This window comes from Macrotis lagotis, chromosome 3, assembly GCF_037893015.1.
Source record: "Macrotis lagotis isolate mMagLag1 chromosome 3, bilby.v1.9.chrom.fasta, whole genome shotgun sequence".
Lineage (NCBI taxonomy): Eukaryota > Metazoa > Chordata > Mammalia > Peramelemorphia > Peramelidae > Macrotis > Macrotis lagotis.
Window position 1 is genome coordinate 122995996 of NC_133660.1, and position 21691 is coordinate 123017686.

At 38.1% G+C, this 21691-nt stretch overlaps 1 protein-coding gene across 2 annotated transcripts in view; it reads right to left on the reverse strand.

Moving 5' to 3' along the window:
* Positions 1-300: 300 nt before the first annotated feature.
* The window catches only part of REELD1 (reeler domain containing 1), a 35279-nt gene continuing 13888 nt past the window's right edge, over positions 301-21691 (reverse strand). Inside the window, exons 2-7 of one of the 2 annotated variants that reach the window (XM_074227435.1) lie at positions 15782-16001; positions 13261-13483; positions 9796-9947; positions 5026-5335; positions 2627-2696; positions 301-1767 (exon numbers count right to left, since the gene is read on the reverse strand). In XM_074227435.1, coding sequence (XP_074083536.1) covers positions 1180-1767; positions 2627-2696; positions 5026-5335; positions 9796-9947; positions 13261-13483; positions 15782-15989 — 1551 coding nt within the window. In that variant the 5' untranslated portion in view covers positions 15990-16001 and the 3' untranslated portion in view covers positions 301-1179. Of the gene's footprint in view, positions 1768-2626; positions 2697-5025; positions 5336-9795; positions 9948-13260; positions 13484-15781; positions 16011-21691 lie in introns of those variants that run through there. The other variant, XM_074227434.1, reaches the window with a different exon arrangement.

Here is a 21691-nt window from a genome sequence, read left to right on the forward strand (position 1 = left end):
TTACCTTTGTTAAATCAAAGTGATATATTAAATTGCTCCATGTCAGGAGGAGGGAGGAGGGAAGGGAGGAAAAAAATGTGGAATCAAAACCTTACAAAAAAGATCTGTCATTGGGAAAATAAATTAATATTTTTAAAAATTTGTGAAAAAACAAGGTAAATCGATCATATCTATTTTATATACATTTATAAATACATTTATTATCTCTCCTAACAAGCATCTTGAGGGCAGGGGCTGTTTTACTTCTGTGAAACAAAAAAACAAAACAAAAAACAGTGGTTGACTGTATTCACTTGGTCAAACTAGTATTTATTAAGCTCTTACTTTGCTATGACTGAGTATCAAAAATACAAAGAATGCAGAGAAAAACTTAAGATTCTACAGGAGGGGTAAGAGGCAGACAGCAACAAGGCTTGGCACAACATGGGCTTCTTGAAAGTCCTGGTTAATTGACTGAACCTGCCTCTCTTAAAGGACCAGTCCCAGGGATGGGGAGCTCTCATTGCCTCTGGTTGAAGACCTTATCCATGCCCAAAGAGGACCATGTTTGGCCATGTGAGTTGTGTTGTTTTGATGTGTCCCTGGCTGTCATGCCTCTGGGGTGGCAGACAGAAGATGATCTGCCCTTGTTTTCACCCATCCAGCTAAATCAGAACTCCAACTATTTTAAAAAGAAAACTTCCCTTTGGGTGTTTGCAGTGGGGTGGGTGGAGTGGCAGGAAAGGGGGCTTACCAAAGCAAGGCCACAGTTCAGAGGTCAGAGCTCTTTTTCCTGAAAGAGACAAATAGCCCCAGAAACCTTTTTTTGTTTCTTTTTCTAAGAATAATAGGATGCTACAAGGAGGAGGGACAGCGTCTCTATGGCTGCTGGTCCTTGAGGCAACAGAGGAAACCGGTGGCCACAGGAGTCTGGCTAATGAGCAGGTTATACAATATTCATTGTGCTAAGTTTAATTCTTCAAACAAAACCATCTAATTGCAAAAAGAGGAGGGGAAAGAACTAAATTACAGATGTTAAGAAAACAAGTCTGCCCTGTTGATGAAGCTAATTCCACATCCTGGTGAACCCTAGCTAGGTGTCATTGCCTTGGTTCCCCCCAAGCAGATCAGGGTCATTCCGAGGAGCAGGGCTCTGACTAGGCCACAGCAGAGCCAGAGAAGGTGCTGGGGGCTTGGGTTTCAGACTGCAGTTCTCTTGGCTCCACCACTGGGGGGGATCCAGTTGTATTCGGCTTGAACCAACATGACGCTGTTCTCCCGAATCTTTCTGAAGTGCATTCTTTCTCCACTGTCCGTCATTGCAATGATGTCCCTGGTGGGTTCACCAAAAGACACCTCGGTTCTCTGGCGGCAGTACCACTTATGGAGGCGATGCAGAGCAGCGGCCAAGGCCATCCCAAGTGTGACTGAAAGGCAGAGGAGGATACCCAGTTGGGTGGGCACAAGCCCAGTCCTTGGAGGGGGCCCATCTTTCTTTAGCCCAGCACCTAGAGTCGGGAGCTCTAGGTGGACCATCAGGGGGAGTCCAGTGCCTTCCCCTCCATCACCTTCTTCTCTGGGATTCAGGGACTCAGACTGAAACCCAGAGAGCCCTAGAGCCAACGTCCTTGTGATAACAGAAGCGGCACTGGCAGGCCCACCACTGCTCTGAGCCTCGTCTTTGGTGTCCCCCATGACGAGCCGGGAATAGGAGAGATGACCAGGGAAAGGTGCTCCCAGGGAAGAGGGGGGGCTGACCAGAGTCAGGTTGGGTGCCTCAGGCCTCTCCTTTAAAAGCAAACCAGAAAGAAATAGAAAGAAGGAAGCAAACAGGGTCAGTAGACTCATGATCCCAGGCCTGGAACCTCTCTGACATTTTCAAGAAACCCCCATTATGCCGCTGTCAAACTCTCCCATCTCAAGTTCTAAATGTTCTGAGCGCTCCCCACTGAAGGACGGCCTCTGAAAACCCCAGTCCCCCGCTCGGTAGCTCCGAGCAAAGTGCTTGGGTCGACAGATGCGCAGTTGTTATTGATGGCAGTGGTGTGGCTAATGGTGGCCCCACTGAGGCTTCGGGGGTCAGAATGAGGTCGAAAGTCGGGGTTCTTTAAGAGCCTTCCAAACAAATATGCTCTGCCCAAAGCCGTTTGAAAGCTTTTAGCATGTCTTTCCATGCCAGGACCCCATGCAAAAGGGACCATTTAATCTTACTGTAGTTTCTGATAAATTTGAGTGAGAATATTATATCATGTTTTATTTTATGCTACTTCAAAGACTTCAAAGGAATAGTAAATCAGTGGGCATGTATATTTTATATTGTCCATTGATCTAACCTCGGGGACTGTATGTGGTTTTTTGAGGCCAGTGTTATGAAGAGTGGCTGAGTGGAGAAATTACTAACTGAGGCTAAGTGGGAAAACAAATCACTAAACCCATCAATTTCCACAATTGCCGATAACTTCAGAGACACTCCATGTAATGGAGAGGCTGGTATTGATTGGGAGAAAAACCTTATGGGTTCATTGTCCCCTTCTTTCTCTGACTTTGGTTTAAGTCTGATGATTACCCTTCCCCCTTTCTTCATCACCATCCCCCCAGCCTAGAATCCCTGACTCTGTGGCCAAAAATACAAGAAGGTCCTCCTTACCTGTGCACCTCCATCACAATGAAAGCAGGGCATTGCAGTACCTGAATCTGAGCCGGAGCTGCCTTGTATCCTAAACAGGAGAAGAAGAGGGTTGAGAGGCTTCTAGAATAATCCGTCTACCCTTCCTACCAGGGTCTGGTGCCCTTTTAAAATCAAATTCTTTAGGATTGGCCTTTATAACACTATTTTGGAAGAGTAAAGCAGCAGAGAGAGAACAGGATCATGACCCAGTGATTAAAGAATTGTCAAGACTTGCCCCAGATACAAATTGGCTGTGTGACCTTGGACATGTCACTTAACTTCCCAAGAAACTCTCTAAGATAAGTTGCACAATCAGAGACAGTTATTGGGCTGTCTGCAATGGAGAACATCATCTGTATTCAGATAAATAACCGTGGAGTTTGAACAAAGTTCAAGGACTATTCCCTTTAATTTAGGGAAAAAAACCTGATATCTTATTGTCTGATCTTGTTATCTCTTATACTTTATGTTTCTTCCTTAAGGATGATTTCTCTCTCATGGAAACAATGTAAAGACTGACAAATTGCTTTCTGTGGGGGGGGAAGTAAGATTGGGAGAAAAATTGTAAAACTCAAAATAAATAAAATCTTTAATTATAAAAAAAGGATGTGCTAAATGAAGTGATTGTGGGAGTTGAACAGAATGATACTTTCTAACACTGTTCATTATGTGCACACATATACATAATCAATAAATATTTTATGTTAATTAAAAAAAAAGAAGATAAGTTGCAGAAGTCCATGGGAAGAAAGAGATTTTTCAGTGGGAGATCCTGAAATAATTTTTTAGGAACCAAATGAAACCTATATTTATTGAAATCAGCTAAATACCACATCTCTATCTAGGAAATAAATTCAGTCTGAGTCAGTATGCAGTTCTCCACAGTAGTTACTAAGCCACTTAGCATATTTCTTCATTTAAATAATGAAGGGGTTTGATTAGTTAATCTGATCATACCAGCATACATTTAAAGATTGAAGACAGAGACTTTAGAGGTGATTTAATCCAACTCTCTCATTTTAGAGATGAGGAAAACAAAGTGCAGAGAAACCTGACCAAGGGTTACATAGGTATGAGAGAAATAAGTATTTCTCTTTTGTATTTATAACTAATTATTGAATTAGATTGAAGGTTTTTTCCCGTTTTCTACTTCCTCATCCAGAAGTCAACTAGTGTGGGAAATTTCTCTCAAAGACTTACCCAGCCAGGATGCCTAAGATGTAATCAAAGACAGTAAAAGAAATTCTAAGTTTAGACTAATGAGTGCATTCCTGCTCATTGTGTTTGCTCAGGCTGGTCTGGGAAAATGTTGATTTTTGTCAGGTGATATGGAAGTCGATAAGTCTCTTTGACCAAGATTTGAGTAATCCAAGTCAGGTGCCCCAAGACTCTCATTGTAATGTAGCCCAGCCTCTCATTATACTGTTCATTTTCTTATTAATTGCTAACCAGAGTTGATTACCGCCCTCAGGAACACCTACTCTTCTTTGGGCACATATATTGTGAGCCTACCCCTGCCAGGAAACTTTGATCAAGAGAGTTGGCCAAATAGCCATCCTTTTATTAAAAAACATGTTGGCATTATTAATAAAATGATTAAATCATCAAGAAGCTATCCCTTGAACTTTTTAAATGCACAGGTGGTAAATAAATGGACCTGAATTTGAACTTAAACTTTCTGATTCCAAAGGTACCTTTCTTGCAAAGACTATATCATCTCAATCAGAGTATTTTAATCTTATGTATTTGTATGTGTCCTGCACCTGAATGGTAGTTGAGTGTAGCCTAAAAATCCTAAGAAGTGTTTTTAAATCATTGAAGGGAATGCAAAATTTCAGTTAGAAGTGAGGGAAAATAAAGATGTCATTTTTGTTTCCCATCCAAGTTCACAGACCCTCATTTAGAACATTTGAGCTATAGGGAAGGGAAGGGAGAAGAAATGGAATTTAGAACTCAAAAATTTTTTTAAGTGTTTAAAAATTGTTTTAACATGTAATTAAAGAAAAATGAAATAGTAACAAAAAAAGAGGAAATAAAAGAATGCCCAAATTAGAACCTTAGATAGCACTCTTGAACAGGAGAGTAAATGTGGAGGAAAAAGTTCTAGATTTGAATTTTGCCTTTTCCTTAATTCTTTAGTGGCATTGAACAAACCCTGTAAACAGTCTGGGTCTCAGCTTCTTTTTATCTCTAAAATGAGGGGCTTGAATTAGATCATTTCTAGGGTCCTGTCCAGTTTCAAATCCTATGATAACCTATTTTACCCGAATGAAGGAACAGCCTGGAGGCTTTCCTGCTGCACTCCTGGGATTTCCTCAGCTCTATTACCCAATGCCCCAGTACCTGCTGTGATGTCCTCCTGGCTACTAGTCCCATACCTGTTGTGCCTGGAGTCAGGATCCTCCAACGGGAAGTGGCCCAAGCTTAATGCTCTCTCCAGCCCTTGGACATCAAGTGATGGTTCTAAGGTTTGGTCACTGCCTCTGGGAGGGCGATCCCAGTTCGGTTGCCTGCTGTGGTCGTTGCTATTGGTCTCTGCTAACAACGGAGAGGGTTTCAAAAGATTCAAGTCACTTCCAGGAACTTCTGAGGTCAGGCCTCCAAGGTCAGGCTCCATGGGGTCTGTGCCTGAGGTTCCAGTTGGGCCAAGAACAGCAGACTCTGGCCTAGAACCTGAGGAAATAGAGCCTGCAGAACACAGCAGATGAGAGCAAGGCCATTGTCTTTGAACAGCAAGCACATTACAAAACAAAGCCCTGGATTTTGAACCGTTGTTCAGTTGTTTTTCAGTTGTGGGACTCCTTGTGACCCCTTTTGGCAAGATACTGGGGTGGTTTGCCATTTCCTTCTCCAGATCATTTTGCAGATGAGAAATAGTCACAGTTGGTAGGTGTCTAGAGCCATATTTGAAAGTGAGTCTTCCTGACTCCAGTCCCAGAACTTTATCACTGTATTTTTCAGATGGTTTTTTTTTTTGGTTGTTGTTGCTTTTTTTAAGGCAAAGGGGGTTAAGTGACTTGCCCAGGGTCATACAATTAGTAAGTGTCAAATATCTGAGCTGAATTTGAACTCAGGTCCTCCTGACTCAGTAGATCTAAAATCCAAGCTTAGCTGCACCCAGCCAGACATGCCACATGTGCCACTTATAGCGGATTGTTTGCTGCCATGGGGAAGGGGAAGGGAAGGGAGGGTGGCAGAAAAATGTGGAACTTGCAAAAGGTATCATTGTTAAAAACTCTTTTGAATGAAATTGCAAAAAATAAAATAAAAGCTTTGTTAATCTGCCCCCAAAACAGGAAATGACAAGAGAACTTGAAATGATTAGCTGGTTCATTCTTCACCAAAAAACCAATCTGTTCAATCATCTCTATCTGTCTCTCTATCTTTCTATCTCTATCTCTGTCTTTCTATCTCTGTCTATCTATCTATCTGTTTATCTCAGGTGAAAATACACCCCTCCTTCATGTTTTAAATGCTCCAGTTTTCTACTTGATGTTTTTAGAGCCACAATTAGAGCTGGCATTAATTTAGTGTTTTGTAATTTGCTTTTTTAAATATAATTTTTCACTTGATCCTCATAACAATATTGTGATATAGTTATCAAGTGTAACCAATAAAAGTTACTATGATCTTCATACTTTCTTAACAGAGAAGGAAAATGAAGCTCCAAGAGTGGAACAAACTTTCTTGGTTACATAACTAGCAAATAGGAGAGAAAAGATTCAAAACCAAGTTATCTGATTTCTTCACCCCCACCTAGCATAAACCAGAGCAGTGTCCAGACAGACATCTGCTGAGAGGAAAAGAATTTGCAAATCTTAAAGCACCATAGAAATGTGATTTGTTACTACTATTTTTGTTGTTATTACTAAAGCCAGTTATAGATATTAGGTCTTCCTAAGAGGCCTAAAGGAAAAGCCATTAAGGGTAGGCTATTCCAATTTATCAACATCAAAAACCCATCTGTCCATTAACAGAAGGCCCAATGTGAGCAATGAAGTAATCAGTTTCCTAAGTTTCTTTAGAGGCCAAATGACTGGCACCACTCAGATTTTGTTACTCGTCATGATTGCAAATCAGAACATATGGAAATCAAAGTGGTTGCTTGGCTCTCTCTGGCTGTATCAGGCCTGGAAACTGCATTGACTCCAATTTGAAAATAGCAGCATTCAAGGACCCAAGGATCCCCGCTGAAGCTTAGGCTTCTGTTGTCATATTGCTGGCAATTAGACCAGCCAGAGCAGGATTAGGGAGTTGGACACAAATTCCAACCGGGTACTTGTTTGTTGCCCAACAAGAGTGGGTAGAGCATCAAGAAAAATAAGAAAATAGAAAAAAGAACTATGAGTTTGTGTTATGTAGCATGTGATTGGCTGAAATTTGTCTTTATCTCAATATGTTTTAATTTAAAAAAACAAAACCAACTATGATAATGGAGGAGAGGAGGTCGCTGGAATAAAAGTTGCCAAAAGAAGCAACATAGACATATAGAATACTATTGAAATGCTGACCAGTGGAAAAGGCTAGTCTGGACTCTAGTTAATTAAATATGACCTACTCTGCCTAACAAACTATCTGACCAACTAAGACTGTTTGTTCTGTTTTGGCTGACTGAATTGACCAGATAGACTAAGTTGGGCAATGAATGAGGACCTGGCTTCCACAAATACATTACTGAATTTTCAAAATATTAATCATTTAACTTTTTGTAGTAGCAAAAAACTATAATAGTCTGTTAAGTTTCTGTTAGACTAGCTGCTCAGGAAGTATTAGGTTCCTGCCGGCTAGCTTATCCTTACCCAGGTGAATGTTGAAGGGGCAGGAGACAAGACTGGAAAGTTCTCCAAGTTCTCTAAGATCTCCATTTATTAAATCAAATACAAGTGCTTAAATATCCTCCCCAGTCTCTGGTACACTCCCAATTCCCGTGGCACTCTCCAATCAACCAGTAAAACAATGCTCCCATGCTCAAGAATGCCAGGTGATGAAAGTTTACAGTACTCTCACATACAACAGTCCCTTACAGTAGTCTGGGCAATTTGTAAAATGTGAATGGAATAGAATATTGAAGACTATAGAGAAAAATGGGAAGTGATAAACTGATTCAAAGTGAAATGGAAGGGAAGGAGGAAATTTGCATAATGATTACAATTATAAAGTTGGAAAAAATGAAGGAAAAAATTCAGACTGAGTGTTGGAAAATTATAATGACCAAGTTGGATCCCAAAGAAAAGATATAAGAATTCTCCTTCAGAGAAGAAGGGAAATATGGGTATAGAATAGTGCAAATAATGAAGAATTTGGTTACTGAATGTTTTAGTTTTACTGGGGTAGTTTCATAAAAAGAAAAAAGTTAATAGTTTTGAATGAATTATTGTGGTTCAATAGCCTGGGGCTAGTTGATGAGATGCAATTATGATTTTAAGACATAAATTTATCTGTGTAAATAATTATAATTAGTAATATTAAGTGTTGATAATGTGCTGTGCAGTCTCTTCTTCAACAGAGAGCTGGACTTGGAAGCAGAGGTTCTGGGTCCAAGCCCTGGCTTTGTTACTTATCACCTGTGTTAACTACTCTGCATCTCAAGTTTCTCATTTGTAGATGGAGGGGATTAGATTAGATGACTTCTAAGGTTCCTTCTTTCTTGTTCTAAATCTATGAATTTATGAAGATATGGCTCAAGGGACATTGTTTTCCCCATGCAATCATATCAAAGATCTGTTTGGTGAAATCCTTTACAGCAATTGGTTTTGAATTGGAAAATTTGAGGGGACAAGAGGGACAATGCCATGTGGAAGACAGACTAGCATAGTGAAGAAAGTGTAGTTCCAGAGTCAGAAGAGCTAGGATCTAGTGCTGGCTCACTACTTACCAACTCTCATTTGGGGAAATTCCCTGAAACTGAGCCTCGTTTTGCTCATCTGCAAAATGAGGGGATTAGATTAGGTTATTGAGTCCAACTAGATTATCCTAATCACTAGAATGTGTGTGTGTGTGTGTGTGTGTGTGTCCATTTGTCGATATACACATACCCACAAGATCTTTTCAACTCTAAATCTAAGATCCAGTACTTTTTATTTTGCCTTTAAAAATAAACATTTTTTCAATTAATAAAACCTAGCAAATTGTCAAAAAATCTATTTTCTTTCCCTTCTACCTGGGGGGGGGGGGAGGGAGATGGAGAAGAAAAAGAAAAACAAAACTCTTAGACCAAATATGCATAATCAAGCAAAAAAAAAATCTCACATTGGCCATGTCCCAAAGTATGTCTCAATCTTCACCCTGAGTCCATCACCTCTGGGTCAGGAGGTAGGTTATATAACCTATCTTAAGTCCTTTGGAAGGATAATTGGTCATTATGTTGATGAGAGTTCTTAAGACTATGAAGTTGTTTGTCTTTATGAGGTTGTCACTATTTTATAAACTTCTGTCCTGATAACAACTATTTTTAATCATAATATTTCCTCTATTTTTCCCCCCAGAGGCTCTAGAACAGTCACCCAGTGAGCTTGGATACCGCATGGCTGTGCTTCAACCTAAGAACTACTCTATGAGCTACCTGACTTCTGAAGGGGTTGTAACTCTTTCAGTACTCACGTCCATAGTGGAATATACAATTCTCCAGATTATTTGTTTTTTTTTATTGAATTCTGACATCTAGTACAGTTTCTTTTTTTTAACTCATAGTCAATGGTTAATTGCCTATGGAAAAAACAGGAAAATTATTCACTGGATAAGGGGGAAGAATCTTTCTTTCCATTTTTCCCATTTTCCCTTTATTTTTACTCTGAGCAGCTTCAGGATGCTAAGGGAACTAACCATGTCTTCTCTATATGGTTCAGATGTTGAAGCTTTTTCACAAGGCTTCTCTGACCCTCCAACCTGGAGCCTGACTGGGAATTTGTTTGGCAGAAGCCAACAAATCATGTTTGCCTGGCACAGGTCAGTCAGGGATCTCTCTTTGTTCCCTTCTCAGTTTGCAGGCTATAACTTTCCTAAGCCTGTGGCTTGTGGACTCAGCCTCTCCCTGTCCAATACTCACTCTGCCAAGGTAGGATATTGGAGGCAGTAACTTTTAAGTGAAAATAAATAACATGAAAGACAAGGATGACAATGAATAAATAAATATAGGGGATTAACTGTACCTGTGGTTGTGACTTCTAGGCTGTTTGGCTTCTGCAGGCTTGCAGCTGGCTCCATATTGCCATCAGAAAGTGTTCTGTTTTGTGTCTGCTGAGACACGACGGTTGATTCAATCCTTTCCCAGTAAATGAAGTACGACTGGACTACTGATAAACTGTTTGGGGAAGAGGAAATCACTCTGTAATTCCTGTGAATAAAGCTAGAGACCATCCTAATAGGAAGGGCAGGGGAACAATAAATAGGTCAGGAAAGAAAATTAGAAGATTAAATAAACTACAAGAACTCAGAGGATAGTATTTTGATTTCCTTGAAGTGAGCCGTCCTAAAACAGAAAAGTTCAGTGCACTATAATGAAAAACACACTTGCTCTGAAATCGGAGGATTTGGTTACCCCCTGTCATTGATAGGACAAGGGCATTGTCTTCCATCACTCCAAAGGTCTCTGACAACTCTAAATCTGTTTGACAAATTCTGATAATCCTACTTGACTCTCCTCTTTGGTTCTTTCATTCAAAAATTTCACTGGGAATGAGTAGTGCATTAGATTTAGAGCTGATAGAATCCTTAAAAGTCATTCAGTCACACACCCTAATTTTTGAGATGTGGAAACTGAGGAACAGAGATGTTAATTATTTACCAGATGCTACAGGATTTGACCCTAGGTTGTCTAATTTCCCAGTTTATTGCTCTTTCTACTACATAGTTTTATAGCCTTATGGATGATTAGAACCAAATAAAAAGTTTCATTTTCAATTGTATTACTAATCATTTCTATGTTGCTATTAAACTATTCTAGAATTATTTGCATTTATAATTAATATGTAATGAAAATGCAATCAATTTATCAGTTAGGGCAATTTTATGATTAACCATTATCAAATACTTTTCATAATCTAGTTCCTCATTCTGTGATCACATGCAGCCTGGAGTCCCAGATCTGAAGTAGCAAGGCATGGAATCAAATTTTCACTCTGCTACTCGTTACCTGTGTGACCTTTGGCAGACTGCTTAATCTTTCTATGACTGTTTCCTCTCTTATAAAATGAGAGTTGAATTAGATCAGAAATTCTCGATGTGTGATCCAAGTTCTTCTGGGGGTCCCTGAGGACCCCTCAGAGGTTCAGTGAGGTTAAAACTATTTTCATAATAATATTGACATTATTTGCTTATTAAAATGCTTCTCCCTTTTCCAGCTACATATCTATGTGAGACTAGATTTCCTTTATATACTTCAACCAAAACAATATATCACAATAGATTAAATAGAAGAGCAGATCTATTCTATTAAGCCAGACATTAAAGAGATAGTAAAAATATGTAAAGCACTATCAATTCTCTCTCAATTTATTTTTTAGGTTTTTTTTTTTTCCCAAGGCAATAGGGTTAAGTGGATTGCTCAAGTCCACACAGCTAGGTAATTATTAAATGTCTGAGGTCGAATTTGAACTCAGGTCCTCCGACTACAGGGCCAGTGCTCTATCCACTGTGCAACCTAGCCACCCCCTCACAATTTATTTTGCTTAAAAAACTTAAGTTTTTGGGGTTTTTTTTAGGATTTTGCAAGGCAAATGGGATTAAGTGGCTTTCCCAAGGCCACACAGCTAGGTAATTATTAAGTGTCTAAGGTCGAATTTGAACTCAGGTACTCCTGACTCCAGGGCGGGTGCTCTATCCACTGCGCCACCTAGCTTCCCCCAAATTTAAGTATTTTGCCATAAAATATGTTACTTATAGTAACATAATTGAGTATATTATTGCTCTCTTAAATGAACTAATATTTTTACATTTATCAGATTTAATTTCTAACATGGCAAATGTCAATAGATGCAACTTACACAAGCAAAAGCTCTTTGGTGTCCTCAATCATTTTAAAAATTATACAGCAGTCTTGAGACCAAAAACTTTGAGAACTACTTTCACATGATTTCTAAGGTCTCTTCCATCTTGAAATCCTATGAACTCATTTGTCAACATACTCTCCCTTTGAGATAAAGATTATTGGTGTATAGTAAAGTAGGGATCTTATCCAATCCAAACATTTTATCTACTTAGAGTTAAAAACCATGCCTGCACACAGTAGGCATTTAATTAAAGTTGAATTGGATCACTGTTTTCACTGTTGAGATAGAGATAATGTGTCATAAGCATTGGATGAATAAAAGTGCATGAGGAGACACAATAAGTCAATGTTGAAATTAGGAACCTCATTTTTGATATAACACAATTGCTTGTATTATCAAATAGAATCAGTCTTATTGGAGAAATACAGATGGGTGAAAAAACCCAGGTAAAGAGGCCTAGGCAGCTTTGCTTCTATTTAAGTATTTCCTTGAAGACGAGTATCAGCTATTCTGTGTCTCAGCTTCCTCACTGGCTGGAGTGTTGGACTTGGAATCAGCAAGGTCTGAATTTGAATTTGACCTCAGACACTCAATAGCCATATGAACCTGGGCAAATCATTTAACTTCCATCTGCCTCAGTTTCCTCTTTTTATAATGATTCCAATAGAGTCAATTTCCAGGGTTATTGTAAGGATCAATGTGATATGTGCAAATCCTTTGTAATCCTTGAAGTTCTATATAAATGCTATTGTTATTATTAATAATGTCCATCAGACCTAACCCAAATAGTTGTCACAATAAAATGGGATGATTACTGTTAAAAGACTTTGAAAAGTAAAAACCTCATACAAAGGAAATTAATTCAAAGTTCTGCTGCTGTTCATCCTGTTCAACTCTTCAATGGCAATGGCAAAACCCATTTGGAGTTTTCTTGGCAAAGATACTGGAGCAGTTTGCTATTTCCTTCTCCAGATCATTTTATAACTGAGGCAAATATGGTTAAAGTGATTTGCCCAGGGTCACACATCTACTAAATGTCTGAGGTCGGATATGAACTTAGATCCTCCTGACGCCATTCCCAGAACTCTATCCACTATGCCACCTGACTGCCCAATCCAAAATGAACCAGTTCATACGGACATGCCCCCACCTCCAAAGAAAATCCAGAACCAAAGAGTTGAAGCAAGATAATAGAAATTACTCATTTGAAATCAATTCAACATTCATTAATCCCTACTATGGTGCCTTCAGGTACTGTGATAGATGCTGAGGATAAATTTAAAAAATAAATACTAAAATAATCTTTTCCCTTAAGGATGTTAGGTTCTCCTGGTGGTGGATGTTGCCATGAAAAGAGGGAACGTTTGGTGATCCCAGTGTATCTTGGGGTATTATGAGGAGGAGAAGAGAAGTAACCTCTAGGGATAGGATAGTCCAGAGCCATCTGCAGCCTTTCTCTGTGATTGCCTTTGGATCTCTTAATCTGGAGAATGGACAGAGATGACCATCACTCTAAACCAAAGTTCAAATGGCCAAGGTGGCCATCCCACAGGGCAAGATGAATCCTCATTGGCAGAGACAATGGGAAGAACCAGTACAAAAATCCCTTTCTTTTCCCCAACTTACAAGAACTTGATATCTCCAATGGGTTGTTCTGGTGCCTTCCACACAAAAGACAGATTTCTCTTTGGAGATTTGTCTGAGTGGGTGACCGTATTGGCCTCTTCAAAACAAGACATCAGTCTGGAACCAGAAGGGATGAGAACGAAGGTGCCGACAATTTGGTCATTAGAAACTTTGCGAGCCTGGAGCAGGAATCCCATGAAGTCCCCACGACTCCTCACGGTTACTGCAACATGGAAGGAGGTGTCATTCACCCATGCCAGCTTGGGGGATTTATAGAAGTACTAGCACATGATTGTCTCTCTCAGCCTCCCTGCCCCCACCCCCTCTTTGACTTAAGTCGCAGAAAACTAAATTTGTATTCAGTCAATATGGAGCTCTCCATCACAGGAGGTCTTCTCAAAGATTATCACTTTTAAGGGGTATTGTGGGGAGGTGGGAGGGGGGAATTCCTATTCAGGCTGGACCAGAGAACCTCCAAGGTTACTTTCAATTCTCAGGTTCTATATTTTCAAATTATGTTGCGATTATTTTGGTTTTGAATATCTGGGTGGCACTGGAGAAATAACAAGAAGGATATCATCAGAGATGAATGACCAGTTTGTTAATGAAGTAAGAACAAATGTGAAGATTCCCAGTCTGTTGGGTAGACTTTGGCATAGAGGACTTGGGAAGACACAGATATGAGTTCCACTGGATGAGACATTATGGTGGGATGTGATTTGTGTTGGAGAGAGTGCCTCCCTCAGTGAAGCATAGACCCATCCAAGTATTAATGTTCCATGGTTTCTCCAGACTTGTTGAGGATTCACCCATTCCCAGAATGGCAGAGCAGTTGTGTGGATTTGGAGTCTGGAAACTTGAGTTCAAATCCTACCTTAGACATTTAACTATCTATATGACCCTACACAAGTTGTTAAATATTTTTCTGCCTTAGTTTCTTTTTTTTCAGACTTTCTGTAATTTTTATTTCTTCTTCTTTTTAAAAATTTTAATTTTTTTCTAATTACATGTAAAAGTAGTTTTCAACATTCATCCATTTGCAAATTTATGAGTTCTACATTTTTGTATCCCCCTCCCCATGGCAGTGAACAACTTGGTAAAAGTTGTACATGTACAATTGTAGCTAATTATTAAAGATTTAGAGGATAGAAGACAGAAGATTTAAGGCCACTGAAAAAGGTAAAAGAATGGAGCTCTCTCTGGGATGTTAAAACTGCTCAGGATTTTATTATAGCAAATTATTACAAATATACAAGGTAAAACTCCTAGAAAAACAGTAAGCATGTTAAGAATAGGCTAGGTAAAGTTTGAGGGAGAGAGAGAGAGAGAGAGAGAGAGAGAGAGAGAGAGAGAGAGAGGCAGACAGACAGAGACAGAGACAGACAGACAGAGACAGAGACAGAGACAGACAGAGGCAGAGAAACAGCCTTGGCCATGTGGCATGGGGGCCCGTGGTGACCCACCTAGGCGAGCATGGGAGCACACAGCCTAAGAAGTAAAGAGAGATGTAGACATGCTGCAGGATCAGAAGATAGAATTTTATTATTAAGATAGTTTTTATTATTATTTCCAGATTGATATATTCTCATATGAGAAAAATGTGTTGATTTCCACACATGCAGTACATCATATGTAAGAGCAAAACATTAACTTTAACATATTATGAAATTAATGAACATATTATAAATAATTGCATTTCTGAGACAAGCATTTCTGATTGGCCTTAATGCTAATGCTTTTTCTCTGTAGATTATCTCCTATTTATCCTGTCTATAGTTTGCATATTTTTCCCCTTGAGAGTAGATATTGAGTGGATTTTTTTTCCTTTGAGTCTTTTGTATTCCTAGCACTTAGCACAAAGTAAATACTTAAGAAATGCTTATTGACTTGACTACAAATTAAAAATCAAGCTGTCTTATCTGCAAACATTTAGGAAGAAAAATTCATGAAAATAAAACTTAAGCCATGCCATACATTTTTAAAATTTGAATAAGAATAAGGGCGTGGTGCTAGCCATGACTGGCCATCCCTTGAATATGGTCTTTATCGTCATATGTGGAACAACAACAACACCCCCAGGGATCTCTTCTTAGTCCACGTCCTACAGGAACAGCAAATAATGTGATCATCCCCTTTTAACTCTTCATAATACCTCAAACCATCTCTTAGGTTGAAATAGGAATAAGGAAAACCCTCTACATTTTAAATACATTAACAATAATGAAGTCACATTATAATGGCATCATAACTCATTGACAGAAATGCTACATAGGAATTGTCCTACTTTCTGTTTATAAAAGAAAATGGCAGAGACATTAAATATTATATAAGTATACAAACATAAAATACACATATATATTTTATACATGCAAATGTTCTTGTTTAAAGATTTGTTGCTAAAACACTATTTCTTAATTCAAGATGCAGACCAGAAAACTTTTACAGGTAGACACATATACCAGGTCATGAATTCTATGAACTGAAATCCTTTGGAGGGTCTCCTGTTCTCTAGCACACTTACCTGGTACTTTGTCACCAGGGGAGTAAGAGGACATATTGGTATAGATGGTAATGTAATTGTTCCTAGGATTCTGAAGTTGGGCTCTGATATGTCTGGGTTTCATATCCACACAAGCCACAAAGCTTGCACCATGAGAAAAGGCATCAGTGCACGAAACCAGACAGAAGGTGGCACATGCCCATCCTATGATGGCTATCTGGATTTTCATTTTGTCCTTTACCTGTAACATGAAAAATAACTCATGACTCTACTTGAGATACTATGCAATAAAAAAACAGTCAACACAAGAATAATGACCAATGTTCAAGAGATACTTTTGAACATTGTATCAACAGATTTTTGTGTGTTTAATAACTAGCCTTAAAATGTTAACATAGGGGCGGCTAGGTGGCACAGTGGATAAAACACCGGCCTTGGAGTCAGGAGTACCTGGGTTCAAATCCGGTCTCAGACACTTAATAATTACCTAGCTGTGTGGTCTTGGGCAAGCCACTTAACCCCATTTGCCTTTCAAAAACCTAAAAAAAAATGTTAATATAAATGTAGAAATTATTACAAATTTTATATGCAAAAATGGACCCTCTAAAGTCATTAAGGTGCTAATGTTGTAAATTATTTGTTTCTTAATACTAAACCAAGATTTATTTCTTAGTACTAAACTAGTTCAGAAAACTTTCCCATCAGACACATAAGGAACCAGATATTTACCAATATCACTAAATGAAACTACAGATTAAAAAAAATATATGTCCATGCATTAGTAAAATATGAATCTATCTGCCTGACTAGGGAAAGGTCAGCTAAAAAGAAGCCAGTTTTCAATAGTTCTTGAGTAAAACAGTGTGTAGTTATTAACTTTTTCATATTTTTCTTCTTAATATATTCATAATTCACATTCATATTTACCAATATTGATACTGATTTACTGGTAAAACTGCTGGTTGGATTCTTTCTTGATTTTTTATATCTATGTTCTCTCCTTCCCTGAAGTTTTTAAACTCACTCCCTATGAAAGACTTAGTAAACAGTCCTAGCCATTTCCTCCCTTGGTTCTTTTCACCCATTCTCTCCCTTGCTATCTGAGGCTAACTATCTAGCATTCTAGGCAATGCTTAAATACCTCCATCACCATCTCTCAAGATAATGGACAAGATGAAAATAAGATGGAGGGTAGTATAGTTAGGTGAACTCAGAACTAATTAAATGCAATGAGGTAAATAGAGACCTAAAATAGGGAAGGGTAAAACAACAACAAAAATAGAATTATAGAACATCAGTAATGAATATTAATACCAAAATTTTAAATAAAATGCTAGTAAAGATACAACAAAATATACAAAAAATTATTCACTGTGATTATGCCCATAATCATTCTACTTTAAGGAACAATTGATATAACTAGCTTTATTAAAAACAACCTTCCAAAAACTAGTTGCATGATCTGTAGTGATTAATGAGTCAATCTCAACAGAAAGAGAGGTCTCTAGTGGAGCATCCCAAGGAATTGTGCTGTGGAGTGCTGGAACTTATTGCTGACTAAGGTTAAGGCACAGATAGAATGAATGCTTATCAAATTTACGGATGACACAAGACTGGGAATAATGGCTATTGGGAAAGGGTGATCTTTTCTCAGTCTGCATTATCTAGACCTATCTGTGGCATTTCACATTGCTGCCCATCCTCTTCCACTGAATACTCTATCTTCTCTTAGTTTTCACGACAATCCTCTCCTGTTTGTTCTGCTGGTCTGATATCTCTTTCTTAGTCTCTTTAACTGGTTCAACATTCATCATACAACAATAATACTAATGATAACAATAGCTGGCTTTTATTTAAGAATTTTAAGGTTTGCAAAGTACTTTACACATGTTGGTTCCTCACAACAACCCAATGAAATAGATGATTTTAGGGGGGCAGCTAGGTGGCACAGTGGATAGAGCACTGGCCCTGGAGTCAGGAGTACCTGAGTTCAAACACCTCAGACACTTAGTAATTACCTAGCTGTGTGGCCTTGGGCAAGCCACTTAACCCCATTTGCCTTGAAAAAAAAACCTAAAAAAAAAGAAAAAAGAAAAAATAGGTGATTTTATCAACCCATTTTTTTACATTAGGAAACTGACATTGAGTGACTTGAATTCTTCTGACTTCAAATCCAACACATTGTGCTTTCTAGCATGCTTTCAACAACTGCCTCTAATACTCTTCTAATTGTGGGGTGATGCCCAAGGTTCTAACCTGAGTCCTCTTTCCTTCTTTGCTTATGTTATCTCTTTTAATAACCTCAACAGTTTCCATGGGTTTAATTATCATCTCCATGCAGATAACGCCAAAATCTTTGTATCTAGCCCAAATTTCTCCCAAGTCTCTCATTACCAACAGCCTATTGGATATTTCAAATGGGAATTCCCAGAATTATCTGAAACTCAATATAATCATAGTAGAACTTATCTCTCTCTTCAACTTCTCTACCCTTTCTGAATGTCCCTATTTCTATAGAAGTCACAACTGTTCTTCCCATCTCTCAGTTTTGTTACCTGCCAAAGTGGTTTTCCTTAAGGGTATATTTGACTATTACTCTCCTCTACTCCACAAACTTCATGGGATCCTGTGATCTCTAGGACAAAATATAAGTTCTTATCTTTGGCTTAGAAAGACCTTTATAACTGATCTCAACTCATTTTTTCCAGTCCCATTTTCCAATATTCTTAGTCTTATTCTTTGTGATTCAGACAAATTGGGTTTTGTGTGGTTCTTCACATATAGCACTCAGTTTATCCAAACTTTTGCAGTGAGCTGTTCCCCATAACTGAAATTCTCCATTCTCACATTTGGCTCAATAAGATCTCCTTTTTTTTTTTTTAAAGATGCAGTTTAGGGGGAGGCTAGGTGGCATAGTGGATAAAGCACAGGCCCTGGAGTCAGGAGTACCTGAGTTCGAATCCGGTCTAGACACTTAATAATTACCTAGCTGTGTGGCAAACCACTTAACCCCATTTGCCTTGCAAAAAAAAAAAAAACTAAAAAAAATGTAGTTTAAGAATCATCTTATATGTATTATATATATATATATTATATTATAATATATAATATAATAATATACATTTTATTATATATATTTCCTTAAGCCCATCCCAAATGCTAGTGTTTTCCATTCTCATCTATTTTGCATTTATTATTTTAATGTAACTACACACACATACACACATTGCTCTTTAGATTTATAAATTCCTTGTGAATAGAGATTTTGTTCTTTGCTTTTATATTCATAGAAACTTGAATAGTGCCTGACACATATTAAGTCCTTAGTGGATTGAATAGAATGACCCTAATTTGGAAAGACCAAAAATATTAGACCAAATTTAATAAGATGAAAATTAATAGGGGATAAATGCCAAATCTCAGACTTGGGCTGGCAAAAGCAATGTCACTAGTATAAAATGGGAAAGCTAGAGAATTTGAGATAGATTTGGAAGTTGTAGGGAACCATAAGCTCAAAATGAGACAGGAGTATATCATGGCAGTCCAAATAAAGCCAAGATTGATCATGGTTCTTCCGTATGTCCCTCTATTCAGACTAATTTCAGACCACACCATGTTCAGATCTGAGCCATAGAAAGAACATTACTAAAACATAGACCATCCAGAGGGGGATGATCAGGCTGATGAGGGGACCTCTGTGGGTACCATGTAAATATCACTTGGAGTAACTAGGAGGCTCACCGTAAAGAAGCCTTTGTTCAATTGTTTTTTAAAAGACTGGTTCTACCTAGCTTGTTCAGGTTAGATATGCATAATAGCCAACTTTAGGAATCTGAAGGGTTGTTACATGGATGAGGGATTAGATGTGTTCTGCTTAGTGCCAGAGAACAGAAACAGGAACAATTGATATAAATTGAAAAGATATCAGTTCAAAGTTGGGTAAAAGTTTCTGACAATTAAAATGATCTAGAAGTGGACTCTGTTGCCATGGCAGATAGTGGATAGTGGACTTGCTAGATATCCTTGAGCCAAGTCTGGGTGACTTTATTGGATATCTTGTCAAGGGGATTCTTGGTTTTGTGTGAGTTGAACTAAATGAACTCTGAGGTCTCTTTTAACTCTAAGATTCTATGATTCTGTAATGTTTGGACTGAGTTCATATTCATCATTTGTATTTTTATCCTATCTTTTTTTGTTGAAGTTTAATAAGCAGTACTTTTGAGATAAGGCTACATCATTTTAATATTAAACAGTTAAGAAAAAGTGTGTATATATTTTGATATAGTAAAAATTGTTGAAACAGACTATATCAAAGGTATTCCCTTTTAGGGATTGTATTTTGCTTTTATGGACCATCTGATATTTACACATAGGTAGTTTGCAGGTGGACATTTGAGCTAGATGTTAATCATTAATTAAAAATTTGAAACCTCAATATTATAAGACATAGTTAATTCTCTTTTATTCAGATTAAACTCCAATTTTGAAACATGTTTATTTATTTATATAAATAAACACCCTCAGCAGAGGGTGAGCAAAAAATAAACACATAAAAAACTATTTCCTTCTTATTCTAACAAAATTTTTGATAAGGAAAGAAACCAAAATGATTTTTTGGGAGGCAATAAGATCACACAACTAGTAAGTTTATGAGGTCAGATTTGAAATTACGTATTCCTGACTCCAGGTCTGGTGCTCTATCCATTGTGTCATCTAACCTTCCCTTGAAAATTAAAAAAAAAATAAAGTTGGATAACTTGCAGGGAATTCTACCAGCTATGTTACCTTTAGAAAATAGCATGGATAAAGGATCTTCCATGAAGTCAGGAAGACCTGGGCTCAAGTCCTGCCTTGGACAAAAGTGAGCTGTGTTACCTTGGGCAAGTCAGGGAAACTCTCAGTGACTCGGGACAAATCTTTGGAAATTTGGATCTGCATCAATGGAGATTTTCTGCACCAGGTTCCTCATATTCATGAAATCACAGATCTTTAAAAAATACCTTCAAACTTCTATAACTTCAGAGGACAAGAAGCTGATTAATATTTTTAAAATGCATACAGACTGGAAAATGGATATGGGCAAAAAAATGTGATTGAAAATGTCAAATAAATCAGACAAAAAGTTCCCCATACAAATATGCAGAATAATTGCAGACATGTTAAAAATTGACCATTAACTTTGAAAAAGCCCCTCAAGGCAATAACCCTCCTATCTGGAATCATAGCTAAAGCAAGAAATTCCATCTGAAATAGGATGACAAATTTAGCAATAAAAATTAGACATTAAGAAAAGAATCTACCCCCAGAGTTTTCTCCAACCTCACCCTCATCCCTTTTCTTTAATGTGGAAAGATTATTGGGGGCGGGGGGAGCCAGTTAAGAGAAGTGTTTCAAAGTTCTTTTCTGGGAAACTTCCTTCCAATACTGTGACCTACAGTACTTTTCTCATGGGAACTTGGTTTCCAAAAGGGATGAACTGATATGGTTAATTACTGTCATCTCTCAGGCTCTTTAAGATGTGGCAGAAGATGGAGCAGTAAGAAGAATTTGGCTCTCCTAATCAGTCAGCTCATGACTCTATTTATTCTCCTTCAGAGGGAAGACATGGAAGCCCATTCCTGAAGTTCCTGGCAAAAGTCATACCTCCCCCAAGTCAGAAGGAACCTATATGATTATAGATCAAGGAAAAAGTGCATGCCAAACACATAGCCACACCCAGAACATTGCTGTCCATCCTTGACTCAGAGCTTTCTGCTTCAGATTCAATACCTATTCTAGATGAACTAATTTGATAGAAACATTCACTTACTTTTGGAAGATGTGTTCCTTCAGGCTTAATTCAATTTTATTCTTCAGTTTTCCAAAGAAACAACCTTTACAAAGTTGTTTTTTACCCCCACCTTCTCCCTCACTTTCTCCACTAATGAGAAA